Below are 23,497 nucleotides of genomic sequence, written 5' to 3'. Positions count from 1 at the left end.
TGAGACTCCAAGGTGTACCTGTAACCATGCTGGCTTTCTCTGAACTAATAAACCTGCTGAAACAAGGGATATGTTTTAAAAAATGTGCCCCTCTTAGGACAATACTTGACATTCCTCAGAACAGGTCAGCACATTTTATATTTGGTCACCATGGGAGAAAAAAATTTCATAGTTGCCTAAAAATTAACTCTCCCATTTATTTAAAATATTCTCTGTCTGTTGATCATAAGGCACTTGGAATGCGGTTCAATGTCAGTGAGAGGTCTGGTTTGTTTTTTTTTTAACCCAACAGTTTTCAGCCGAAAGCTGGAGTTAGTGATTAACTATAAGAAGTGTGCTTTAGATTAGATTAAACACTCCTGCTGCCAGGTGCTGGGTTGAGTGGGGGATTTTAGAAAGAAGAGGAGAAACAACTGTATTATTTCTCTCAATCTTAAACTCAGAAATTAGAAAATTAGTCAGTTTTGCTCTAAATATTTGTCCGAATTGGTATCTTAGGTTTATAGTGCCCTCAACAAAGCAGAAATTTTATCTTCCCAGACTTCAGCTTCAGCAAGTCTAAAATGAAGGGTATCATGTTCTAGGACTGAGAAGCAAGTGGGGGCTAGTCTGTTAAAGCTAGAGTCACCACCAGAAATGTAAGAGAAGCAACTGGAGGGGGGCGGTCACATCTACCCCCGGCCTGATGCATGACACAGTGCATATTCATAATGCACACAGTAAGTATCAAGGCCTTTGACTCTCCCTCAGTAACTTCGTTTGTTGGAGTTTGCTTTGGAGTTATGAACTTGAGTGATCATCCTTGGCTGCTTCCCCCAGTCATTAAGTGATGCTGGCAACCACTCTGTCATCACATTGACTGTTGTCCTTTTTGATGGTTTCTGCTGGTCTCTTTCGGCTGGTCGCTGTGGCATTTATCTTCTTTGGATCCCTCCTCTTAGGGGAAAGAATACGAAGTAGCCATGGAAGAAGTCATTGTTAAGAATAGGAGCAACGTTTACAGTAGCTTGTATCGCTTGACTTAGAGCCAAGACTGGCTGGTTCCACAGGAGGAGTTTAGCAGAACTCGGAGCTCTGGCCTCACTGCGGTCTTGCTGGACATCCTGCCAGCTCAGCATCTATGGCTAGGAGAAATGGAGAGAGGAAATAGGTAAGGAGAAAAAGATGTCCAGGGTTTGAAATCACTTTGAAGCTAAAAATGATGTGGCCAGGCATTAAAACAACAACAACAACAAAAATGTGTTGCCCAGCGGAATATACCGACGCTTTCAAGGTGGTGTCAGTTAATTACCAGTGACTTGAAGGACTTCAGGGAAACCTCCCCTCTAAAGAGCTCCTCATCCAGTGTACCTTGGCTAAGGAAGGCTCACCTAACCTCTTTGGATTGGGGTAATGTTTATCTTCTTTCACGCATGTGTTTGCCTAGTAGATATCCATTGACCTCCTCGCCTCCTCCAAAATCCCACACAGGGTTCTGCCATCAAAACTTCATAGTCTAGTTAACATTAATACATGAGAAATCTGTGCTATAGATGGGGAAAAGGGAAAAATACAGGCAAGAAAAGGAATTATCATCCTGGGGGATTGGCGAGGGAGCAAGGCACTCATTTGGATTTGGGGTGAGCACGCCTCATGGAGAGTAATACCCAAGAGGAAGTTGCCTTTGCCAGGCAAAGGAGGAAAGGAGAGAAGATGGGGTGGAGTTTACAGCCAGGCAGAGTGAGTGGGGAGCAGCTATGGCTGGAGACCAGGGAGTAACAATGGTGTTTGAATGTGATGGGATGGGCTAGGTCCTATGGCACTTCTCTTTTAAAATACTCTTATTAGGGGCCGGAGAGATGGTTCAGTGGTTAAAGAGCACTAGCTGCTCTTCCAGAGGACCTGGATCTGATGCCCTCTTCTGGCATAAAGGCATACATGCAAATAGAGCACTCATATACATAAAATAAATAAACCTCAAAAAAAGATACCTTAAAAAAGTTATTATAAAAATATCTTTATTAATTCTGTGTGTCTTTCATACAGTGTATTTTTTTTTTTTTTTTTGGTTTTTCGAGACAGGGTTTCTCTGTGTAGCTTTGCGCCTTTCCTGGATCTCGCTCTGTAGCCCAGGCTGGCCTCGAACTCACAAAGATCCACCTGCCTCTGCCTCCCGCGTGCTGGGATTAAAGGCGTGCGCCACCACCACCCGGCTGTTCATACAGTGTATTTTGATCATACTCTTAGCTCCTCCCAGCTCCACCATGACCTTCCTACCACCCCAACTTTGTGCCTTTTTTTAAGCAAATATTTTAATTAATTCTTTGAGAATTTCATACAATGTATTTTGATCAGACCCATCCTCAGCTCCTCCCCCTCACTCATTCTGGATCCATCCCTTCAGATTTTAAAAAATTTAATAGCCCATCTACTTCAATTGGTACTGCTCTTTTATGGGTATGGGGCCATGCATTGGAGCATGGACAACCTACCTCTCTCCCCCAGAAGCCATCAACTCTCCATAGCTCCTGGGGGTGGGGGTTTTCAAACCCCTTTCCCATTCCATGCTAGAGTGACGACTGGCTTGATCCTTTGTAGCATCCTGTGCAGGCAGCCACGGCTGCTGTGCATGCAGGAGTGCAGCGTCCTGTGCAGGCAGCCACGGCTGCTGTGCATGCAGGAGTGCAGCATCCTCTGCAGGCAGCCACGGCTGCTGTGAGTGTACAGTGCAGCATCCTCTGCAGGCAGCCACGGCTGCTGTGAGTGTACAGTGCAGCGTCCTGTGCAGGCAGCCACGGCTGCTGTGAGTGTACAGTGCAGCATCCTCTGCAGGCAGCCATGGCTGCTGTGAGTGTACAGTGCAGCGTCCTGTGCAGGCAGCCACGGCTGCTGTGAGTGTACAGTGCAGCATCCTCTGCAGGCAGCCACGGCTGCTGTGAGTGTACAGTGCAGCGTCCTCTGCAGGCAGCCACGGCTGCTGTGCATGCATGAGTGCAGCGTCCTGTGCAGGCAGCCACGGCTGCTGTGAGTGTACAGTGCAGCGTCCTGTGCAGGCAGCCACGGCTGCTGTGAGTGTACAGTGCAGCGTCCTGTGCAGGCAGCCATGGCTGCTGTGAATGCAGGAGTGCAGCGTCCTGTGCAGGCAGCCACGGCTGCTGTGCATGCATGAGTGCAGCGTCCTGTGCAGGCAGCCACGGCTGCTGTGAGTGTACAGTGCAGCGTCCTGTGCAGGCAGCCACGGCTGCTGTGAGTGTACAGTGCAGCGTCCTGTGCAGGCAGCCACGGCTGCTGTGAGTGTACAGTGCAGCGTCCTGTGCAGGCAGCCACGGCTGCTGTGAATGCAGGAGTGCAGCGTCCTGTGCAGGCAGCCACGGCTGCTGTGAGTGTACAGTGCAGCGTCCTGTGCAGGCAGCCACGGCTGCTGTGCATGCAGGAGTGCAGCGTCCTGTGCAGGCAGCCACGGCTGCTGTGCATGCATGAGTGCAGCGTCCTGTGCAGGCAGCCACGGCTGCTGTGAGTGTACAGTGCAGCGTCCTGTGCAGGCAGCCACGGCTGCTGTGAGTGTACAGTGCAGCGTCCTGTGCAGGCAGCCACGGCTGCTGTGAGTGTACAGTGCAGCATCCTGTGCAGGCAGCCACGGCTGCTGTGAATGCAGGAGTGCAGCGTCCTGTGCAGGCAGCCACGGCTGCTGTGAGTGTACAGTGCAGCGTCCTGTGCAGGCAGCCACGGCTGCTGTGCATGCAGGAGTGCAGCGTCCTGTGCAGGCAGCCACGGCTGCTGTGAATGCAGGAGTGCAGCGTCCTGTGCAGGCAGCCACGGCTGCTGTGAGTGTACAGTGCAACATCCTGTGCAGGCAGCCATGGCTGCTGTGAGTGTACAGTGCAGCATCCTCTGCAGGCAGCCATAGCTGCTGTGAGTGTACAGTGCAGCATCCTCTGCAGGCAGCCATGGCTGCTGTGAGTGTACAGTGCAGCGTCCTGTGCAGGCAGCCACGGCTGCTGTGCATGCAGGAGTGCAGCGTCCTGTGCAGGCAGCCATAGCTGCTGTGAGTGTACAGTGCAACATCCTGTGCAGGCAGCCACGGCTGCTGTGAGTGTACAGTGCAGCGTCCTGTGCAGGCAGCCACGGCTGCTGTGAGTGTACAGTGCAGCGTCCTGTGCAGGCAGCCATAGCTGCTGTGAGTGTACAGTGCAGCGTCCTGTGCAGGCAGCCATAGCTGCTGTGAGTGTACAGTGCAACATCCTGTGCAGGCAGCCACGGCTGCTGTGAGTGTACAGTGCAGCGTCCTGTGCAGGCAGCCACGGCTGCTGTGAGTGTACAGTGCAGCGTCCTGTGCAGGCAGCCACGGCTGCTGTGAGTGTACAGTGCAGCGTCCTCTGCAGGCAGCCACGGCTGCTGTGAGTGTACAGTGCAGCGTCCTCTGCAGGCAGCCACGGCTGCTGTGAGTACAGGAGCGGATCGCCCTGTCATGGCTGGAAGACACTGCTTTGCTCTGGTCCTCCCTGACCTCTGGATCTTAGCCTTTCTGCCCCTCTTCCACAGTGGTCCCTGAGACTTGGGGGGTGGGGCATGGATGTCCCATTTGAGGCTGAGCATGCCACCGACCCTCTCTGCATTTTGACCAGTTAAGAGTTTATACGTTAGCCACTGTCACGGCACAAAGAAGCTTCTCTGAGGAGGTCTGAGAGTGGCATTGTTCCATGAGTAGAGAGAGATGGGAATTTAGAGAGCAGTAGAATATTAATTCTACTTGGCAAAATAATAATAGTAGGCTCACCCTGGAGCTGTAGACTTCCCAACCCCTGGTTCTTGGCCAGACTTACAGTACCAGGCATGTGGTTCCTCCTGCGGTGCTGTGGACTCCTTCATTCAGGTCCAAAGGCTTCTCATTTATCTCAAGATCAATAGGAAAACTTAAGGTAAATAAGGGGGCTGTAGTTAGACTTTCTTTGGACTTACAGCTCCCGAATAATGACACAGAGACTTTGTTAATTATGAAAGCTTGGCCTTAGCTTAGGCTTGTTCCTAACTAGCTCTTAAAACTTAAATTAACCCGTTTATATTAATCTATGTTTTGCCATGTGGCTCGTTACCTCTCCTCAGTACCATATATCCAATTTCCTCTACGGCTGGCTGGCCTCTTACTCTTTCCCAGAGTTCCTTTCTCTCTCCGGAAGTCCCGCCTATCCTCTCCTGCCTAACTACTGGTCATTCAGCCCTTTATTAAACCAATCAGAGGGTGCCTTAGGCAGGTCAGGAAGGACAGAGACACCTCTTCACTGAGTGTACAAAAAGATGATCCCAACAGGGGGGCAGCCAGTTTCTGCTCTTGGTTTACAGTGTCACTCAGGGTAGCATTTCAGAGAGGAGCCGATTGAAGCTGTCTGGAGAGATGGGTGGCTTGGCCAGCGGAGGCAGTGAACTTGTATAGAAGTGGGTGGATTCAATCACAGTTGCAGGACGGTTAAGGACTCAGCTGTGGAGACAGAGGCCCTGGGTTTGAATTTCTGCTTTGCCCCTCAATGACCAGCCTTTTGACTACCACGTTAGCTTCTCTAAGCCTTGGTCCCTTCATCTGCAAAAAGACCTGCTGGGTCAACTTGGTGTGTGACGTAATTGATACAGTACCATTGTGCTCTCTTAGCACAGCGTTAAGTGTCGAAAGTGAAGTCTTCAGGAAATGTTATTTTTCTGTTGTTGCAAGGCGGGGAGGGTAAGGTTTCAGTTGAGTTATGACTTGCCTTAAATTGGTACATTCAGATACATTAGCTTTCTGTGGCTGCGATAAACTACGTAAGATAAGCAGCTTATGAGGAGAAGATTCTGGGTTTAGGGATCGTTGTTCACTAAAGCATTTGCTCTACACACATGAGGACCTGGGTTCCGTTCCCAGAACTCACATAAAAGTGCTGGATGTGGTGACACCTATGTCATCCCAGTGCTGAATGGGCAGAACTAGTGGCTCCCTGGGGCTCCCCGGCCAGCCAGCCTTGCCGAATTGGAAATTTCCAGGTCAAAGAGAGAGACCCTGTCTTAAAAAAAACACACAGTGGAGAGTGACCAAAGAAGACAACTTCGGGTGACCTCAGGCTAGGTTGACCTCTGACCTCAATATACATGTGCACACATATGCACTCACCGAGCCCTTGTTGTATAAGCTTTTAGGGGAACAGAGCACCTCACATGTAGTTTTTCAACTGCCTAAATAAAAGATGCAGAAACTGGGTAACAGGCCCCTAAACTCTGGTGAGCAGTGTGGTGGAGCAAGCCCAGGGCTGCATCAGAGTCCTTTGTGGACTTGGTACACGTCAGTATGCCCTGCCTCCTGTCCTCTTTTCTAGCTCACTAATAGGAACAGCCTGAGGTTCACATTACAAGGGCATTTCTCCAGTTTATGGTCCTTTCTACAACCCCTCTAGGACTTCTGTGAGCTTTGCAGCCTGAAATAAGGGCTCACACAATGTTGAGAAGTGAGCACCCTTGTACGGTAGAGGTATTCAGCCATGACTGGAAATGCAACAGAGCTTTGTGGTTCCTTTGTCACTTATAGCCTTGGCCTGGAAGAAGCGAAGCAGAAAGACAGACATGCTGGGAGGCCCCAAGACTAAACTCCTAGCACTGACCAGAACCCCTGTACTGGCTAGTTTTTCCATGCCACAACTTAGAATCACCTAGGTAGAGAATCTCAGTTGAAGACCTATCTAGATGAGGTTGGACTATGGGCATGTCTGTGGGGGGTTGTCTTGATTGTTAATTGACCCAGCCCACAGTGGGTGGCTCCATTCCATAGGCTGGACCCTGAACTGTATTTCAGCATAAGCAGCAGAGAGCAGGCAGACAGCATGAGTGCGTTCATCTCTCTCTGCTCTTGACTGAGGATGTGATGTGACTAGCCATTTGCACGTCTGCCTTGGCTTCCTCTCCACAGTGGGTTGTAACCTGGAACTGTGAGCCCAGTGGACTCTTTCTTCCCATGACTTGCTTTTGCTCAGGGTATTTTGTTATGGTAACAGCAATGAAACAACTTTGAAGATAGTGCTGTTTAATGTGGAACTCCATCCTACACGTTTAAGCCATTCTACCAACGTATGTGGCGCTATTACTTTACTGACATAGAGATTTGACAGGTCTGTTCATACAAAGCCAGAGGAAAGTAATCACCTCTGTTGTGTTCAAATCAGAAAATTAGCCATATTTAATTAAGTCAAATTAACATGAGAAGAGGGTGATAATTGAGATCCTTGGGAGAAAACCAAGCAACCGATTAGCGCACTGTTGTGAATCCACTGGAAATATTTGTCTCAGCCCTGTTGGTGAGAGGTTTAAAGTTTGCGTGAATGACGTCTAGAGGGTGCTGTTGCATGTTTTGCTGAGGCTGGGCTACAAGGATCTGAGCAGGATTCAAATAATTTCACTACTTAAGATTACTAAAATTTCGAAAGTTTGTGGCGGGAACATTAACGTGTAGATTCACAAATAGGAAAAAATAAAAATCACCACTCAGAGGTAACTAGCATTATGGTGCAGGAGGGCCACTGTCTGGGCATCTCTGTGTGTCTATGCTGAAATGGCTCCACCCTCAAAACGGTGCGTTGTAACTTCTTCACTTGACCAGGAACCAATATAGTAAGCCCCAGTCAGGGTCAATAAATATTGCAACACATTATTTATATAATTAGGTGGTAGTCGAAGTTAAACAAAAAGGTGACTCAGATCCCGTGGTTAAACATTGACATCGCCAAGGTTTTCCCCTCTTACAAACAGTACTGAAACTGTCCTTACGTAATTTGGATTCATGTCATTCATAGAGAGAGAACTGGTGTTATTTCAAATCATAGGCTAAGTTAGTAAGCTCCTGATATGGCCTACTAGAGGCTTGATGACTCAAAGTGTGGACACTGCCCCTCCCCCTCCCTGCAGTGACTGCCAGCATCACTAGGGGCGGTCCCCCCGCACCCCAGATCTCCGGATTAAAACCGGCATGGAAAGGTTCCAGGCGACCTGGGTTTGGGACGCCCAGGCTGAAAGCGCCTGCATTGCCCATGGTTTCACCCGCTGCTCATACCACCTGCTTCCTAAAAATCACTTTCTGGGAAGGTGGGTGAGGTGAGCGTGGCAGCATGTTGCTTTCTGTTTCCTTGTGTATCTCTAATGTTTTCTGCATCCCACCTTCTCTTTCTTGATCCAGTCTCCATTTACTGATGGCCTGTTCATAGCCTTCCCCGCTTTTATTTCATAATTTTTCCAAATGAATAACTTTGTCAGTTGAATTGGCTTGTTTATTTTGGCCCAGTATGAAAGAAAAGTAGAAAATAACTAACATTTGCGAAACAAGAAGGGGATTAATAATTTTTGGTGCTTACCCAAAAGAGATTTTTTTTTAAGGACACCAAATTTTGGCTGCTTCAAAAAGCAGTTTAATTAAGATCTACCTCATGTATCATGCAATTTGCTGGTTTAAAATGCACGCACACACACACACACACACACACACACACACACACACACACACACACACTGGAATAGTCCCCCCCAAAGTTCCATATTCCTTAGCAGCCATTCCCCTACCTCCCCTTTAGCTCCTCAGCCTAGGAAAATGCTTCTCACATAGATGGCAGCCACCAACAGATGCTCTTGGGACCTGGCTTCCCTCAGGTAGCTTTATGTTTTCAAGGGTCCTTCCTCTCATCGCCTGGGTCGCTGTTTCACCTCTTACAACCAAATAACATGGTACTTGCTGCTGCAAGCCTGCTGACCTGAGTTTGAACCCAGGACTCATGTGAAGGCAGCAGGAGAGAAGGGCACCTGAGCGCTTCCCTGTAAGCTTCTCATGTGTACTGTGACATGCATGCACATGCACACATGCATGCACACACACAATAATAATAATAATAACAACAGGCTCCTGAGCACTTCCCTGTAAGCTTCTCATGTGTACTGTGACATGCATGCACATGCACACATGCATGCACACACACAATAATAATAATAATAATAACAACAACAGGCTCCTGAGCACTTCCCTGTAAGCTTCTCATGTGTACTGTGACATGCATGCACATGCACACATGCATGCACACACACAATAATAATAATAATAATAACAACAACAACAGGCTCCTGAGCGCTTCCCTGTAAGCTTCTCATGTGTATTGTGACATGCATGCACATGCACACATGCATGCACACACACAATAATAATAATAATAATAATAATAATAATAATAACAACAACAACAACAGGCTCCTGAGCGCTTCCCTGTAAGCTTCTCATGTGTACTGTGACATGCATGCACATGCACACATGCATGCACACACACAATAATAATAATAATAATAATAATAATAATAATAATAGTATTGCTATAGGTGTTCATAGGACTGGATACCTTGAGACTCGAGGGAGGAGTTCTACCGTCTTGTCTCCTAAAGCTTCTGTATGCTCCTGACCACGGGGTTCCCATTCAGCTGTGAAGCCAGCAATGGCAGACTGAGTTCCTCTCAAGTCAAATCTTTCTGACTTTGTTATCTGCTTCCTTCTTTCAAATTTAAGGGATCCTTGTAATTAATTGAATCCACCTGGATAATCCAAGCTAACCTACCTATTTTAAAGTCATCCAATTAACTATGGTAGTTTTACCAGCTCTTTAATTTCCCTTTACCATGTCTTAGTTATGTTTCTATTACCCAGATAAAACACTGGCCAAAGGAGCTGGAGAGTTGGCTCAGTGATTAAGAGCACATGCTGCTCTTACAGAGGACCAAGGTTCATTCCCAGCATTCATACAACAGCTCAGAACCATCTGTATTAGTCCCAGGAGATCCAGTGCCCTCTTCTGATCTCCATGGACACCAGGCATGCACGTGGCATACATACATACATGCAGGCAAAACACTCATACACCTAAAATTCATAAATTTAAAACACTGTTTTTAAGAATAGAAAAACACAGACCAAAAGCAACTGGGGAGGAAAGGATTTGTTTCAGCTTAAATCTTGTAGTCCATCATTGAGAGAAGCCAGGGCGGGAAGCTGGAGACAGGAACTGAGTCACAGGCTGTGAAGGACCACGGCTCACTGGCTTGCTCAGATTGCTTTCTTACCTGGAACCACCTGCCCATGGATATCGTCAACCTCAAATGGCCTAGGCCTTTCCACATCAAGCATTAACCAAGAAAATGTCCCTCAGACTTGCCTACAGACCGACCTTGTGGAGGCATTTTCCCAACTGAGGTTCCCTGGTCTCAGATGATGACTCCAGCTTGTGTCAAGTTGACCAAAAGCTGACCAGCACACATAGCCTGTTCCCAGACTCCAAAGATTAGGATGTAGACATGTTGGGGGCTTTCCCTAGCCTAGAATCCTTCTGCCTTATTTTTAATTGACAAAAATCATATATATGTATGCTGTACCGCATATTGTTTTGATATATGTGTACATTATGGAATGACTAAATCAAACTTTTTGACGTACTTATTACCTCATTCTGGTTTTATGGTTCACACTGGAAAATTGCTAAGAGTAGATTTTAAGTATATAACCCAATATATTATGCTGCTGTACACTATGCAATATTATATACTAGTACAATATACACTGTATTACTGTATAGCATAGGCTGTTATATACTGTGATCGCTATGATGGGCAATCTGATCCATTTTGAGTTCATTTGGTGTGCAATAGAAGGTAGAGAGCCCATCTTCTTCTGAATGTCGGTGTCCATCTAACCTGGCACCGTTGAAAGAGTTCTTCACCGTGTGGTCTCCTTTTGTCTTAAAGCATAGTATAAAAATGTGCCGATGTAATCATTAAATGATGTGGTCACTCTAAGTGATGAGGTAGGATTTTACTTTTGGAGCATGCCGTGCTTTATTCAGCTACTCTCCTGAATGTCAAAATTGCCTTTATGTGATCCATGCACTTCTAAAAGACACAGCACAGGCATGGCCCCCTTTCTGTGATATGGAGTCTGATTTGCATCCCTTCCCACTGTCCTAGTGTTAGCCTCTGTGGCTGTTAGTCCAGACTGTGGCTGCCATCTTCTGAGCCCTCTCCCAGCCTCCTTTCTTCGTGCCTTCTGATCCCTCTCCCTACAACAGAGTAGCCTTTGCAAAATGCAAATTGTGTCCTGTAACTGCTGCCCCTGCCCTTTCAGTAGATGCTTATTGGAAGAAAGACAAAACTCTTTCATGATGCCTCCCTTTGTCTTTGGCCCAAGCTGATGCTGGCCTCCCTCTTGTTCACTCTATTCATCCACACCTGCTCCCTCCCCGGTTGTCAGAAAAGCCATTATTGCTCCCAAGGCAAGGCAATCCCCCTAATGAGGACAGACCTCTTATACAATAACATATCTTTCCTTCGCAGCCCCTTAGCATTGAGCTATCAGGAGTATTTCTTGGATTTCATTAGCCTTGGCCTGCTGAGCCAGTCAGGTCCACAGAGACTGGAATTGAGTTTGCTTTTGCTCATCACCATATTTTCAGACCCCATAATAAGAACTGGTATGTTAAGAAAATGAGAAAGTGAAGTACATATTCCACTCGGCATCAGACTTTTAATTCTGTTTATGGTATTTTTGATGGATGGGGTTTAAAAAAGCTATACATACATATGTAACTTAAAGAACCAATCTCTGTTCTTGTTAGAGCCATGCATACAAGTCCTTTCCCATTCCCCCAAACAGAAATATTCACCCATCTCCAGCTTTTATTCTTGTTTCGTTTGTCTGAGCTCTCTAATCCATCAGAGATTTATTCTGGCATATGGTGGCAATTAGATAAATAGCTTCATTTGCTCCCCAAGGCTCAGCCGTGTCCCCAGCCTTTCCCATCCTTCCCTTGCTGGATTGCGTTGGCCTGCTGAACACAGACCAATCCTTTGGCATGCTTTGTTGGGGAAAGGGCTTGTCTCTTCCTTCACTGGTTGAGTTTTATTTATTGTTGATTGGCACTATGCTTTAATATCTTGCAGTTTCATTGTATATGAAAATAAGTTTTTATAAAATAATGCTTTGAGCTGAAATTTGAAATAAAGTTGACTAGACAGAACTATTGATCGGCAGTGATGTATAATAAATATGAGCAGAGAATTCCTGCAGAGGGCACCCAGATGGGCATCCACTTGTGTTATAACCAACTGATGGGACCCACTCTTTGCATTTCTGATTCAGTAAGTAAAAGGTGGGATGCAGGTATTTGCATCTCTGGCAAGTTGTCTGAAGATGCTAATCCAGAGAGCACATTTTGAGACTGTATTTTCCAGCAAGTTCTTGAGATAACGAATATGGCCAATGTGAGAATGGCCCTGCTGCCTTTCCTAAGATAATTCAGTGGTGTGTCTGCAGAGTTAGGATGAACCACTGCATGTGAATGTCTTCCTGCTGGGGTCTCTGCTCTCTGTGTCACATCCCTGAACCCCGCTGAGCCAAGCAACAAAGCTGCCCTTGCCTTCTGTAAGTCCATACAGCTGTCCTCCTGACCATAGGCACTCGTCCAGCCAGGCTCCCTTCGGTCCAAACCAGAGAGAGGTAAGGGCAGGGTGACTCCCTTTGTTTTGGGTGCTCACGATTTTCCTTACCTGTAATAGAGAGAAGTTGCTAGAAACACAATAGGAAAGTGCTTTCCACTTCCCACTTCTGTGGCCAGTTAATGGCTCTTCAGTTCACACAAAGGGAGAGCTAATTACTAACACCTGCTTCTCCTTCTGATTTCCAATGCTTGAGGCCTGCTCCTTGACCCAACCCCTGCCATAGGTCTGTTCCATACAATGTAAATATGCGGTGTGTGCGTCTCTGAAGAAGGCTGCATCTTCCTTCAAGTGAGGGATGTGCTTTGCAAGAAATAAAGTGAAATATTTAGAGAGGAAAATCCACTGTGAGTTTATTCTTAGTAAGACAGAAGTCACAAGATATCAGTGATGTGGTTTTAGACCTCTGATATTTGTGTCTCTCGCTCTTACATTTCCCCTTGTCACTTTGGTGTTCCCTGACATCGTTCTGGATGCTCACCTGTCACCTTTACCTTTCCTGATGTCTAGGATGAACTGTTAGACCTGTCCACTCATCATCAAGAGTTTCCTGGGCCCCCATTCCCTTCCTCAGCCCACCCCGAACAAGGCAGCCTATGCTGAGTCTGGGCATGGGCACAAAGACACGTCAGCTGTCATAGAGGGCAACTCTAGGCCTTGATTCATTAACAGTTACCTCAAAGGATGGTGGTAAATGCTACACTGGGAGTGGTCAGAGGGGATACCTGGAGACAGGACACCAGGTCACTGCCCTCCACTGGACAGGGAGCCTGATGAGGTGTAACTCCTGGGAAACATGGCACCTAGGCAAGTTGGGACTGAGCAGGACTGGTGTGTAGTAACTCAATTTGACTATTAACTATTGTCATTACCATTTCCCCATTTTTATTTAACTTTGAATAGCAGTGTATTCATGCTCGAAAATTCAGTGCAGAGGGATATACAAATGCTTGCCCATAGAAATGCGAGGTGATTTAAAAATTTTGCTAACGGCCACACTGAAAGAAGTGAAATGAAGTTATTTAATACTGTACTTTATTTAACCCAATGTTAACATTGACAACACACTGCAAGTTGAACTCTGCATTTCAAGTGCTCAAGTCTCCACACGTGACTAAGAATCTGTCACATGAGACAACACAGATATATGGTAATGCATTCCCTCGTATTTCCACCCTGAAACTCTCCCTTCACTTAGCCATTGATAGCTAACTATCGTGTTAACTACAGATGATTAATACATATCTGAGCACCTAGAAGCATGTACACACGAGTTGTAGGATGGCAATCACTCTGTTGCATACCTTTTCTTTTTCACTTTATAGTAAATCTTAATGTTTCCTCTCATTACATAGGAAGCACCCACAGTGGATTGTTTTGTTTTAATTGCTGCAGAGAGCAGGGTGTGGTGGGCCACTCTCAGGAACCTGGAGACTAAGGCAAGAAGATTGAAACCTTAAGGCCAGACTGGACTTCAGAGCAAAACCCTGTCTCAAAGCAACAACAGAGCATTGGGGCAAAGCATCTCATTTTGTGGATGTCACAAGTTGTACTCTTTGACCCTCCCGATGGGCATTTAAATGGTTTCTGACACTTAGTGCATCCAAACAGTCTGAGCTGAGCTTTCAGAGGCCATGAGCAGTGGGAGCTCAATTAGTGAGGCTTGAAAAATGACATTCTAGAAGGAGCCAATGTGGAAGAAGGCATGGAACCCAGGGACATGTGGTAGTTTGGGGGTGGTTTCTTGTGGATAAAGTGGCTGGAAAGTGGAGTGGCTATGAACACAGACAGAGGGAGGCAGCTGGGAGGGCAGAAGAACATGGGTCACGGTTGTCATCTAAGGGGTTTGGGCACCATCCCTAAGGAAGAGCCATCAAAGAAGCAGGAAAGTATAAATGAGCTAATAGAAGAAGGCAGCAAACCGTCCACACTGGTGAATTCTGTTTTCTACATGTAGAAAAAATGAGGGAAACAAAAAAGTCACCCCAGAACACTATAGTAGCAATTTACTGCAGGCAGGATCTCAGATGGATGCTAAAATTGCTCAAACTCTAAGCAGAAAGGGATATTTGCATAGCCTCAGAACATCTCTCTAAATATTTATTAGTGGGGTGATGCTTTTACCACATGTCCAAATATTCTTTGATACATCCTCCGCAGGAAGTGGGGCTTGATTCCACTAGACTCACAGACACATTTATAATGAGTAGAATTTGGAAAAGGAAAAGGAAATAATAGTCATTTTACTCAGGGAGAAACCTGGCTGATAGCACTTTCGCCTGTCAGTCAAGGTAAACATTGTCTATAGTGCATCGCGGTGGGGTTGTACATCCCTGGCCAACGTAGTCAGATGGACGTGTCACCTCCATGGTATTCTTCGCTCCAACCTGTGATTCTGGGTTGGGTTCTGAAGCAGGAAATAGAGATTTTGTAGGAAAAATCAGAAACAAATCCACAGCTAAGTTAGTATTATTGCACAGTGGTAACAGCTTGTTTGCTTTTTTGTTGTTGTTTTGTTTGTTTTTTGTGTGTGTGTTTGTTTTGTTTGTTTGGGGTTTTTTGGGGTCTTTTTCTAGACAAGTTTCCTCTGTGTAACAGCTCTAGCTGTCTTGGAACTCACTCTGTAGACTATGCTGTCCTGGAACTCACAGAGATCCACCTGCCTCTGCCTCCCAAGTGCTGGGATTAAAAGCGTGCACTCCCCCCACACACACACACACATCTTAGTTTTCATGACTGCACCCCATCTATTTATGACACTAACATTAGGAAGAACTAGTTTTCATCTCCCTGTGCAACTATTCTGTTCATGTCCAGTTCTGTGTGAATATTTTTCTGGCATAAAAGGTTTTGAAAATCAGAAGAACAGCATGGTGAGCCTTGTGTCTTACTGGTGCTTTTACTGGAGAATCCTGGAAGGAAAAAAGGGGGTGACCAAAAAAGTCACAGTGAGATGGTGGAGGGCTGGAAGGGAGCAAGAATAGCAGGGCTCCGGAGAAGTGGCTAGACAGGATCTCTGTGTGATCCAACTGTGGTTTAAATAAAGAACGGAGGGATTGGGAAGAATGGTGTCATCACCGTCATCAGCCTCCGGAATTACATCAGCAATGCTGTCGTACAACATGACATCGTTCTTGGAGAGATGACAAGAAACAGGAGGGAGAATGGGTTTTCAGGGACGCTGTTCTATTTTTAGACCTGTTGAATTTGGGATATAGCAGGAAAATAGACCTATGCCCTGGACAACTGGATCTGTGGGTCTGCAGGTCAGGTGGAAGTCCTGGCTGTAACTAGCCAGGGGCAGCAATGAGTGTGTAAAGGGTGCTTGAGGACCAGCCTTGTAAACTAGGGAGCTGGCCCAAGGAGAGCAGATGTAGAAGGGAAATGGCCTGGAACACAGATATTTAGAAGCTCAGCCCCAGGAGGTGTCATGGAGACTGGAGGGTGTTCAGAAAAATGGTGGCAGTGTGCTTCTGCCATTCAGAGATGGGCTCTAGTAGTGGGGTATGGATGTTAGGACCTGAACACTGTCCCTACCATCTACCCATTGTGCACAGTGTATGGCATGGGACAAATTCGCACAACAATGCTGTTGTTAGGGTTAGATGAGACACAGCCCGAAGGTTGCCATGTCCACGGTGCCCAGAGAATGCTGATAATGAAGAGGAAACGAGGCAGGGGTGTCCGGGGAACTATGGAAGAGAATGATTCAAAACGGGCCTGCACGTCACCCCACTACAACGGCTGGTATCAGGAGGTGGGAAATGACAGGCACTGGCTGGGGAGGAAGGCAACCTGACGTGTAGTACATCACCTTTGTGTATTACAGGTAGAAATGTCAGAGGTGCAACCACCATGGGACACAGTGTAGCTGATCCTCAGCAAGTTAAACATGCAAATAGGGTACGCTGAAGAGGCAGTGTCAGGAGGGTCATGGGAGTCGCCCTAGGATTCAGCAATTCAACTTTCAGAGTTAGATCCAGACAAACTGAAAGCAGGGATTCCAAAGCAGACTCGTCCACCTGTGTCCTTTGCAGTATTATTCGCCAACACAGAAGTGTACAGTGCAGTATATCTATACAGTTGAATATTAATCAGCCTTAAAAAGGGATGAAGTTTCGATACATGCCGCAGCATAAGTAAATTCTAAAAACAGTACATGGTGTGAAATAAGCCAGCGAGAAAGGGACCAAGTGTGTCGTCCCATGTGTGTGAGTAGACAGTCCTAAAGATGGAAGCTAGATTAGGGGTTGCCAAAGGCCAAGGGGAGGGGGAAGTAGGGAGAGATGGTTTAATGCTTACATGAGTCCTGTTAGGATGACAAAAAAGTTCTGGGAACAAATAGTGGTGAGGAGTGCACGGTATTGCGAGGGCTTCCGATGCTCCTCAATTGCATAATGAATGATGGTTAAATCTGAAGTCGGGTATCGCTTACCACAACATTTCTTTAAAGGGCATCATGGTCGGTGCTGCCAAGAAGTCACATGAGTGCTAAAAAATATGACCTCGTGTACTTTGAGACAGAAGGACCACTGGTTCTATTTCCAGAGCTCCTGCGACAGGGGAGAGGTGACAGAAATCAGCTGGCAGGATTGGAGAAACAGCCTCAATTGGAAAAAGACTTGCCCTGAAAGCCTGAGAACCTGAGTTGGGATCCCCAGAACCCACATGTAAAGCTGAGTGCATTGACACAAGCCTATGACCTCAGCGATGGTGAGACAGGAGGCAGAGCCAGGCAGATTCCCGGAAGCTTGAGGGCTAGCCAGCCTGGCCTGCCAGGCAAAGTTCCAGGCCAACGAGAGACTATATGTACAAAGAGACTATATGAACAAAGTTCCAGGCCAATGAGAGACTATATGTACAAAGTTCCAGGCCAATGAGAGACTATATGTACAAGTCAAGTTTACTGTGACACGGCCACATCTATCGTGTGCTCATTCGTTATGATGGTAGTTAAGTAGCTGCCGCAGAGACGACCATATGGTTTGCAAAACTGAAAATATTTACTGCCAAACCCTCTGCAGGGAATTTCCCAACCCCTGGCTAGGAAACATCCCTGGTCTTTTAAGGAGCTGGGCTTAAATAATGCCTGCACTTTGGCAGACCACTGAGTCAGTAACAGTGCCTCCTCTAATAGGAAGCAGAAAAGACGCAGTGGGGACACATAACAATGAATGGGAAGGGAGAGGGTACAAAGGCAAAAATTAAAATCAGATAAACCCTACTCATTTCTTTCTTTCTCCTTGCTGCCTGCCTTGGTCACTGTGGGCAAACAATAGCTTGAAGAATGATTGTTGAGGAGGTAAGGGTGGGTCAAGGGAATCCCAGGTGTCCTTGCCAGCAGAATGTATGGGAAGCAGAACGGTTATAAGACCTGATCTTGGGCTCCGAACGACCCCCAAAACGGAGTTTGTGGATAGGGGACTGTAGCACCCTCCTTTCTCTTATTCTCTGGCAAGAGGAATTCTAAGTGCTTTTCACCCAAGCCTTCCCAGAAACTCACTAGTAAATCTTCATCGCATGGCCCTTGATGCTAAGAGGCTGCAAACTGTAGTTCGGGTAAGCAATTCTTCATTCATGCAGGGGTATGCCCATAACCCAGAGCTTTCAAACATTTGTTATTTTACTTTCTGGGACTGAGTTTTGAACTTGCATCAGACCAAAGACAAAGCCAGGATCCCTAGTACTTCTATGGCACAAACTACGCCAAGCTGTAAGCCAATGTGACCTATGTATCTTCCTAATCATTGGGTGACATTTCCCCATTTCACAGGAGGGGCCCCTAGAGCTCACTGGGCCTGATGTTGCCCTATTCTCCCTGGCCACCAAAACCCTCAGAATGCTTTTGTATGCCTTCGCAGGCAGAATCCAATCCTTGGTGGATTGAAACCCACTTTGGACCTTGACTCACACTAGGACAGAACGAAGCTGGTTTCTGGAGCTCAGCAGACCTGTGTGAGCCCCTGTGCTCCTCATGTCCCCCAGTCCCACTCTGATGGTCACTCTGAGTCCACTAAGGTGGAGTCTTCTTTCTCCAAGAACATCCTGCATCCCACACATTCTTGACAGTGTAACCACCCAGAGTTCCCTTGTCTACACTTCGCCACTTATTTTTATATCCTCATCAATAATTCTTCGTTATACTGGTTTAGGCACAATGACCCAGAAATGCAGCGAGGGGGAGATACAGTGGCTTCCCCAGTTCCCATCCATTCATGCTCATGTGACAAGCAGGTGGCACTCTGATGACTTCTATACTTTCCAGGCTGCCTTTGATAACAGAGTCTTTGCCTAGATTTCTGCACCCATCAAATCAGATGGAAAGGAATGTAGAAGCTATCCACTCACCTCTTGACTTAGGACCAGTGAGGGGAAAAAGGAACTATATCCCAGAGAGGGCTGGCAACTTGTGTAGGTCACACAGCCCTCCAGACTCAGACCCAGAGATAAGAAGGCCCTGGGTCTCCTGGGTCTCCAAGCTGCCAGCCTGCAGCGCCTGCTGCAGCCCACTGCCTCCTGCCTGCCTCAGTGGAGGAGGCAGAGCCATCGCCCTGCGTTAAGTGCTTACCTTGGAGCCCTTTTCATGAATGAGGCCAGATGCAGCCTCCACATTGATCATTTCTGTCCCTCCCCTTTTCTGCTTTCTGTTAAAGGCAGCCCCCCAGCTCCCAGCTGGCTCCTGTCCCCTCCCCCAGCCAGGAGAAGTTATTACATGAAGAGATCAGCTTACCAGTTTTCTTCAGAGCAGAGGCTGAGCTCGGAGCGCGGGGTAGTACAGTGAGGGAAGGAGCCAGGGAACCAGCGCAGTGCCTACAGAAGTCCAGGCTGGAATCCCAGAGCCACAAGTGCATCTGCTAGCATTCGCATTTGGCGGCCAGCTTCTCCTCCAGGGTAGCTCTGATTCTGGGTAATAATGTTTGTCAGCTACCTGTTATTAACATTGTTCCACACTGAGACAGCAGTGTTAGCAAGACCTGGGGGAGAGGTAAGCCAAATACACTATATCTCGTCAGAAGTTCTGTTTTTGTCTGCATTAAATGTCCCCTTCCATCTACGAAGAGGGACCAGGGAATAGGTTCTTGGGGTGTGCAAAGATTAACGCTTTTTATGACTTTTCTTTAGGCTTTTCTTACAGGGAAACTTTTCTTCTTGAAGGATCTTGTACTTTCTAAAATCTTGTGCTGAGCCTGTCCATGCAGTTACCACCCTGGGGACCTGGCATGGCCTGGGTGATAGATACCTATGGCATGCATGCTTCTGTCGTTTGCAGGGGTCTGTGGGGGGGATGCATGTCAGATTCTAGTAAGGTCTATTACAGATGCAGGAAGGACATTGCCTTTAAGGCATTTGTCCTCCTGTGCCTCAGAGGGGATCTGCATGCATGAGAGATTGCCTTCCTTTCCTGCCTCTGTGCCCTGCTTTTCTCTCTCATTTCTTTGATGTGCATGGGTAAACCTGTGTTTCACTTTCTGTCACAAGTGTGGAGTGGGAAAGCAGCGGGGGGGGGGGGGGGGGGGGGGGGGGCTGCAAGTGTGCCTGGGTCTGCCAGAAAAAGGAGGCATGTTTTAAGGTCTGTGGGGACAGCTTCTTATTGGTCTAGCCCGTGTTTTTGCTGGGTATGTTTCTGAACACAACTGATGCCTCCAGGAGCCAGTTTTTATGCAGGCAGAGCCTGAAGTATTGATCACTGAGAAGGGAGAAAGGAACATTTAGTGTCTCCACCCTGCCCTGCTAATGAGTCGGCACCAACCTTCCCTCTTCCTCCATTCCCTCACCACTAACTCTGAAGGAGAGCCTCCGAGACTGGAGCGATGCAATTACAACCTTTGTCCTGAACTCATCTTCCTCTTCGAAAAGCCTAGTGACCGTATATATCTTTTAAAAGGGCCCCAAGGCCACTTCCCAGCTTGGCCTTTTGTTCACCTTGTCGGGAGCCAAGTGAGTCCCGAAAGCTCATTTAATGGCTTTTCTCCCTTCCATGCTTAGGGTGTGCTCCCCAGCCTATGCCCATGCCGCAAGGTTGAGGCGGGGTCCTGCGAGCTTCCAGCTCCTGGGTCATTTGTCCTAGGCTTTTCGCCTGGTCGTTACCCAAGTCCTCTGTGCTGTGGGTAGTCTCCGGGGGAACGGAGCTCTTGAGAGGGGAGTGGAGATGCCCAGTAGATTAGGAATGCTGAAAGCTGAAAGCAGACCGTCGGCCTCTGCTTGGAGTTGAAGTTTGCAACTTCCCTGTTGATTTTTTTACTGTGTGGAGTAAATGACAAATGGGCCCACCACCTCACTCAGCCCGGAGCACTTAAGCAGGCGAGAGGAAAGCTCATATGGAAAATATTTCTATCACCGCTGCCGACACATCTGGTCAGGGGAGACCTCCGTACTGAGCAAATCACCGCCCTGCCGCCGCCCCTCCAGCCCCTCCGCGGTGTGCCAATTACTCTTATTAACAGCCAGGCCGAAGGCAGGCTTCAGTTACCTGCCCACAATGGGCTCCCGGGGAGGGCCACTCAGGAATGCATGTCCTGGAGCCTCTTACACAGGCCAAGGGCTCTGCTTCACCTCACAGTCAGCAAAGCCGGGGGTGGGGGGGGGGGTGGGGGGGGGTGGAGGGGTGGTATGAGAGCAGAGCACACGTGTATGTGCACGGAGAGTGGGACCAAACTGGCTTTGGGGTTCAAGGGTACGCTTAATCCGAGCAGCTAGAAAACCCAAAGAGAGGTAGCGGGATGCCTACTCTGCCACCCCTGCACGGCTGTGCCACAGAAAGACCTTCCTGTACCTTTTCTTTATCTTAGTCGTGTGTGCATGTAAGTGTGTGGGTGTTTCTGTGCAGTTGGCTCTGTAAATGCCTGCACAACTAGGAGATGGTATAATTAGGATTCCTTTTGCTTGTTGGAAGTGAAATGATGAGGAAGGGACATGACTGGGTCCCCCACCCCTTAAAAGAGAATGTCATTTATATAGAGCTTTGAAGTATGTGGCATTTTATAGGGGCGTCTTTTTTTTATTGCCGTGTTACTTACAAACACGTACCCATAAACATGTGGCGGCGTCCTTAAGTCACCACAGTTTTCTTTCCTCCTGCCTGCCCATGGGTTTTCTTGCAGGTTCTAATTATCTTCCCTTTGCATGTTCCTTAAAACACACAGGAGGAAAGGAAGAAAGGGGAGCAGGCATTGTCCACCCAGGCTGCCGAGCAGACTGTGTTCTCAGCCCGGGGCTGTGAGCCAAGCAAAAGAGCTGGGACCAGTTTGCAGAACCAGTTGTTGACTTGGGTGTGAAGTCTTTCCAAATAAATGGGGCCCTGGAGGTCCACAGGTGGGGGAAGCAAGTGTGTACAGAGGAAGCCTCAGTTGGCTGGCACTGTGGGCATAGGTACTTGTCATTCAAGGACAGAGCAACCTGGTATTAGGTCGGTGCATGAGTTGGAAGAAAGCTGTTGTTGCCTTTGTTTCCTGGTTGCCATGGCATTGAACTTAGAGCCTTGGGGTCACTAGGATGTCTTTGCCCTTGACAAGATCAGAATAGTAGCCATGTACACTTGTACACAATGGTACATCCTCTGAAAGACTGTAAAACACTTGTTGAAGTCAAGCTGGACATTCAGTGCATTTTTTAAAATTTTTGTATTTATTTGTCATTTTTGGGGTGGGGGGTCAGGAGGGTAGACATATGCACATGAGTGCAGTGCCCACAGGAGCCAGAAGAGGGCATCAGATCTCCTGAAGCAGGAGTTACAGGTGACTGTGAATCACCTGACATGGGGCAGGGATCCAAACCCAGATCTTCTGCAAGAACAGAGGATCCTCTTAACTGCTGAACCATCTCTCCAGCCCTTGATGCGATTTTAAAACATGCTTTCTTGGCATTTAGTCCCCTATTTCCAATATTGGGCATGGAACCATGGCCCTTGCTCATGTGAGGCAAAAACTCTACCCCTGCACCCCATTCCCGGCTGTTTTGATACCTTTGTGAGTGTGGAAAGCATGCCAGGATTCAGTGTCTGTGTGGAGACAGAGGAGTGGAGGCATTGCATGTTCTTCCTTATCCAACAAGACCAGTGAGATCCTGTTGTGTGCAGGGAGGAGGAAGTAAGGGCAGCCAGAAGCCCGTAAGGGTCCATTTACTGTGCTGAGACCATGTCAAAGGTCGTTACTTTAATTTTGGTAAAGCAATGTGCAATACCTACCCAATTTAATATATATATATATGGTCTGCTAACGGTTGCAGATTTTCCTTTTGTGGTGATGAAAATGTTTTGGAATTAGGTGGTGTTGGGGTAGTTGCACAACTTTGTGATTATACTAAAAACCATTGATGGTATATCTCTCTCTTTCTTTCTTTCTTTCTTTTTTTTTGTGCTGGAGAATAAACCTAGAGCATCATGTATGGTTGATGTTTAACCTTCCATTGAGTTATACTTCCAGCCCCAAATTACATGCTTTAAAGAGAGAGAGAGAGAGAGAGAGAGAGTGTGTGTGTGTGTGCAGTTAGGCATGCTTGTGTATGCATGGGTGTGTGTGTGGAGGTCAGAGGTCAATGTCAAACATCTTCCTCTCTCTACTGTACTTTTGTTATTTTAATTTTGAGATTATAATTTTCTTTAACTCTTATTGATTCTTTGTGGATTTCATATCATGCATTCTGACCCCACTTATCTCCCTCCCCATCCCCTGGCATCTGCCCTCTGTCCTTGGAACCTCCCACCCAAATCAAAACCAAATTTAAAAGAAAAAACGAGAGCCCTCCAGCTCTGCCTCAGAGAGTTCACCCAGTGCAGCCTACAGCAAGGAGCAGGAGCAGTTCTCCTGCCCTCTCAAATCCGAGTCCCTCACACTCATGTCACCAGGGGCAGCTCTTTGGTTTTGCCCAGGCAAGGTGCTGGGCCTCTCTCCCGCTTGCTGGAGGGGGAATAGGAGGGAGGCCAGGGTCAGTGTGCTGCCCAGGCTGACTGCAGGGCCGGCTCTCCTTGCGCTGCAGCTGGTGTGGGGCAGGG

General features: G+C 47.4%; 1 protein-coding gene across 2 annotated transcripts in view; it reads left to right on the top strand.

Moving 5' to 3' along the window:
* Positions 1-23,497, top strand: part of Thsd4 (thrombospondin type 1 domain containing 4) — a 584,444-nt gene that overhangs the window by 377,217 nt on the left and 183,730 nt on the right. The window contains exon 1 of one of the 2 annotated variants that reach the window (XM_052762805.1): positions 19,269-19,492. The exons of the other annotated variant lie outside the window; for it this stretch is intronic. Coding sequence (XP_052618765.1) covers positions 19,421-19,492 — 72 coding nt within the window. The 5' untranslated portion in view covers positions 19,269-19,420. Of the gene's footprint in view, positions 1-19,268; positions 19,493-23,497 lie in introns of those variants that run through there. 2 annotated transcript variants of the gene reach the window in all.

Source organism: Peromyscus californicus, unplaced genomic scaffold (genome assembly GCF_007827085.1).
Source record: "Peromyscus californicus insignis strain IS unplaced genomic scaffold, ASM782708v3 Scaffold_11__1_contigs__length_118956290, whole genome shotgun sequence".
Lineage (NCBI taxonomy): Eukaryota > Metazoa > Chordata > Mammalia > Rodentia > Cricetidae > Peromyscus > Peromyscus californicus.
This window is presented reverse-complemented; position numbering and strand designations above follow the sequence as displayed.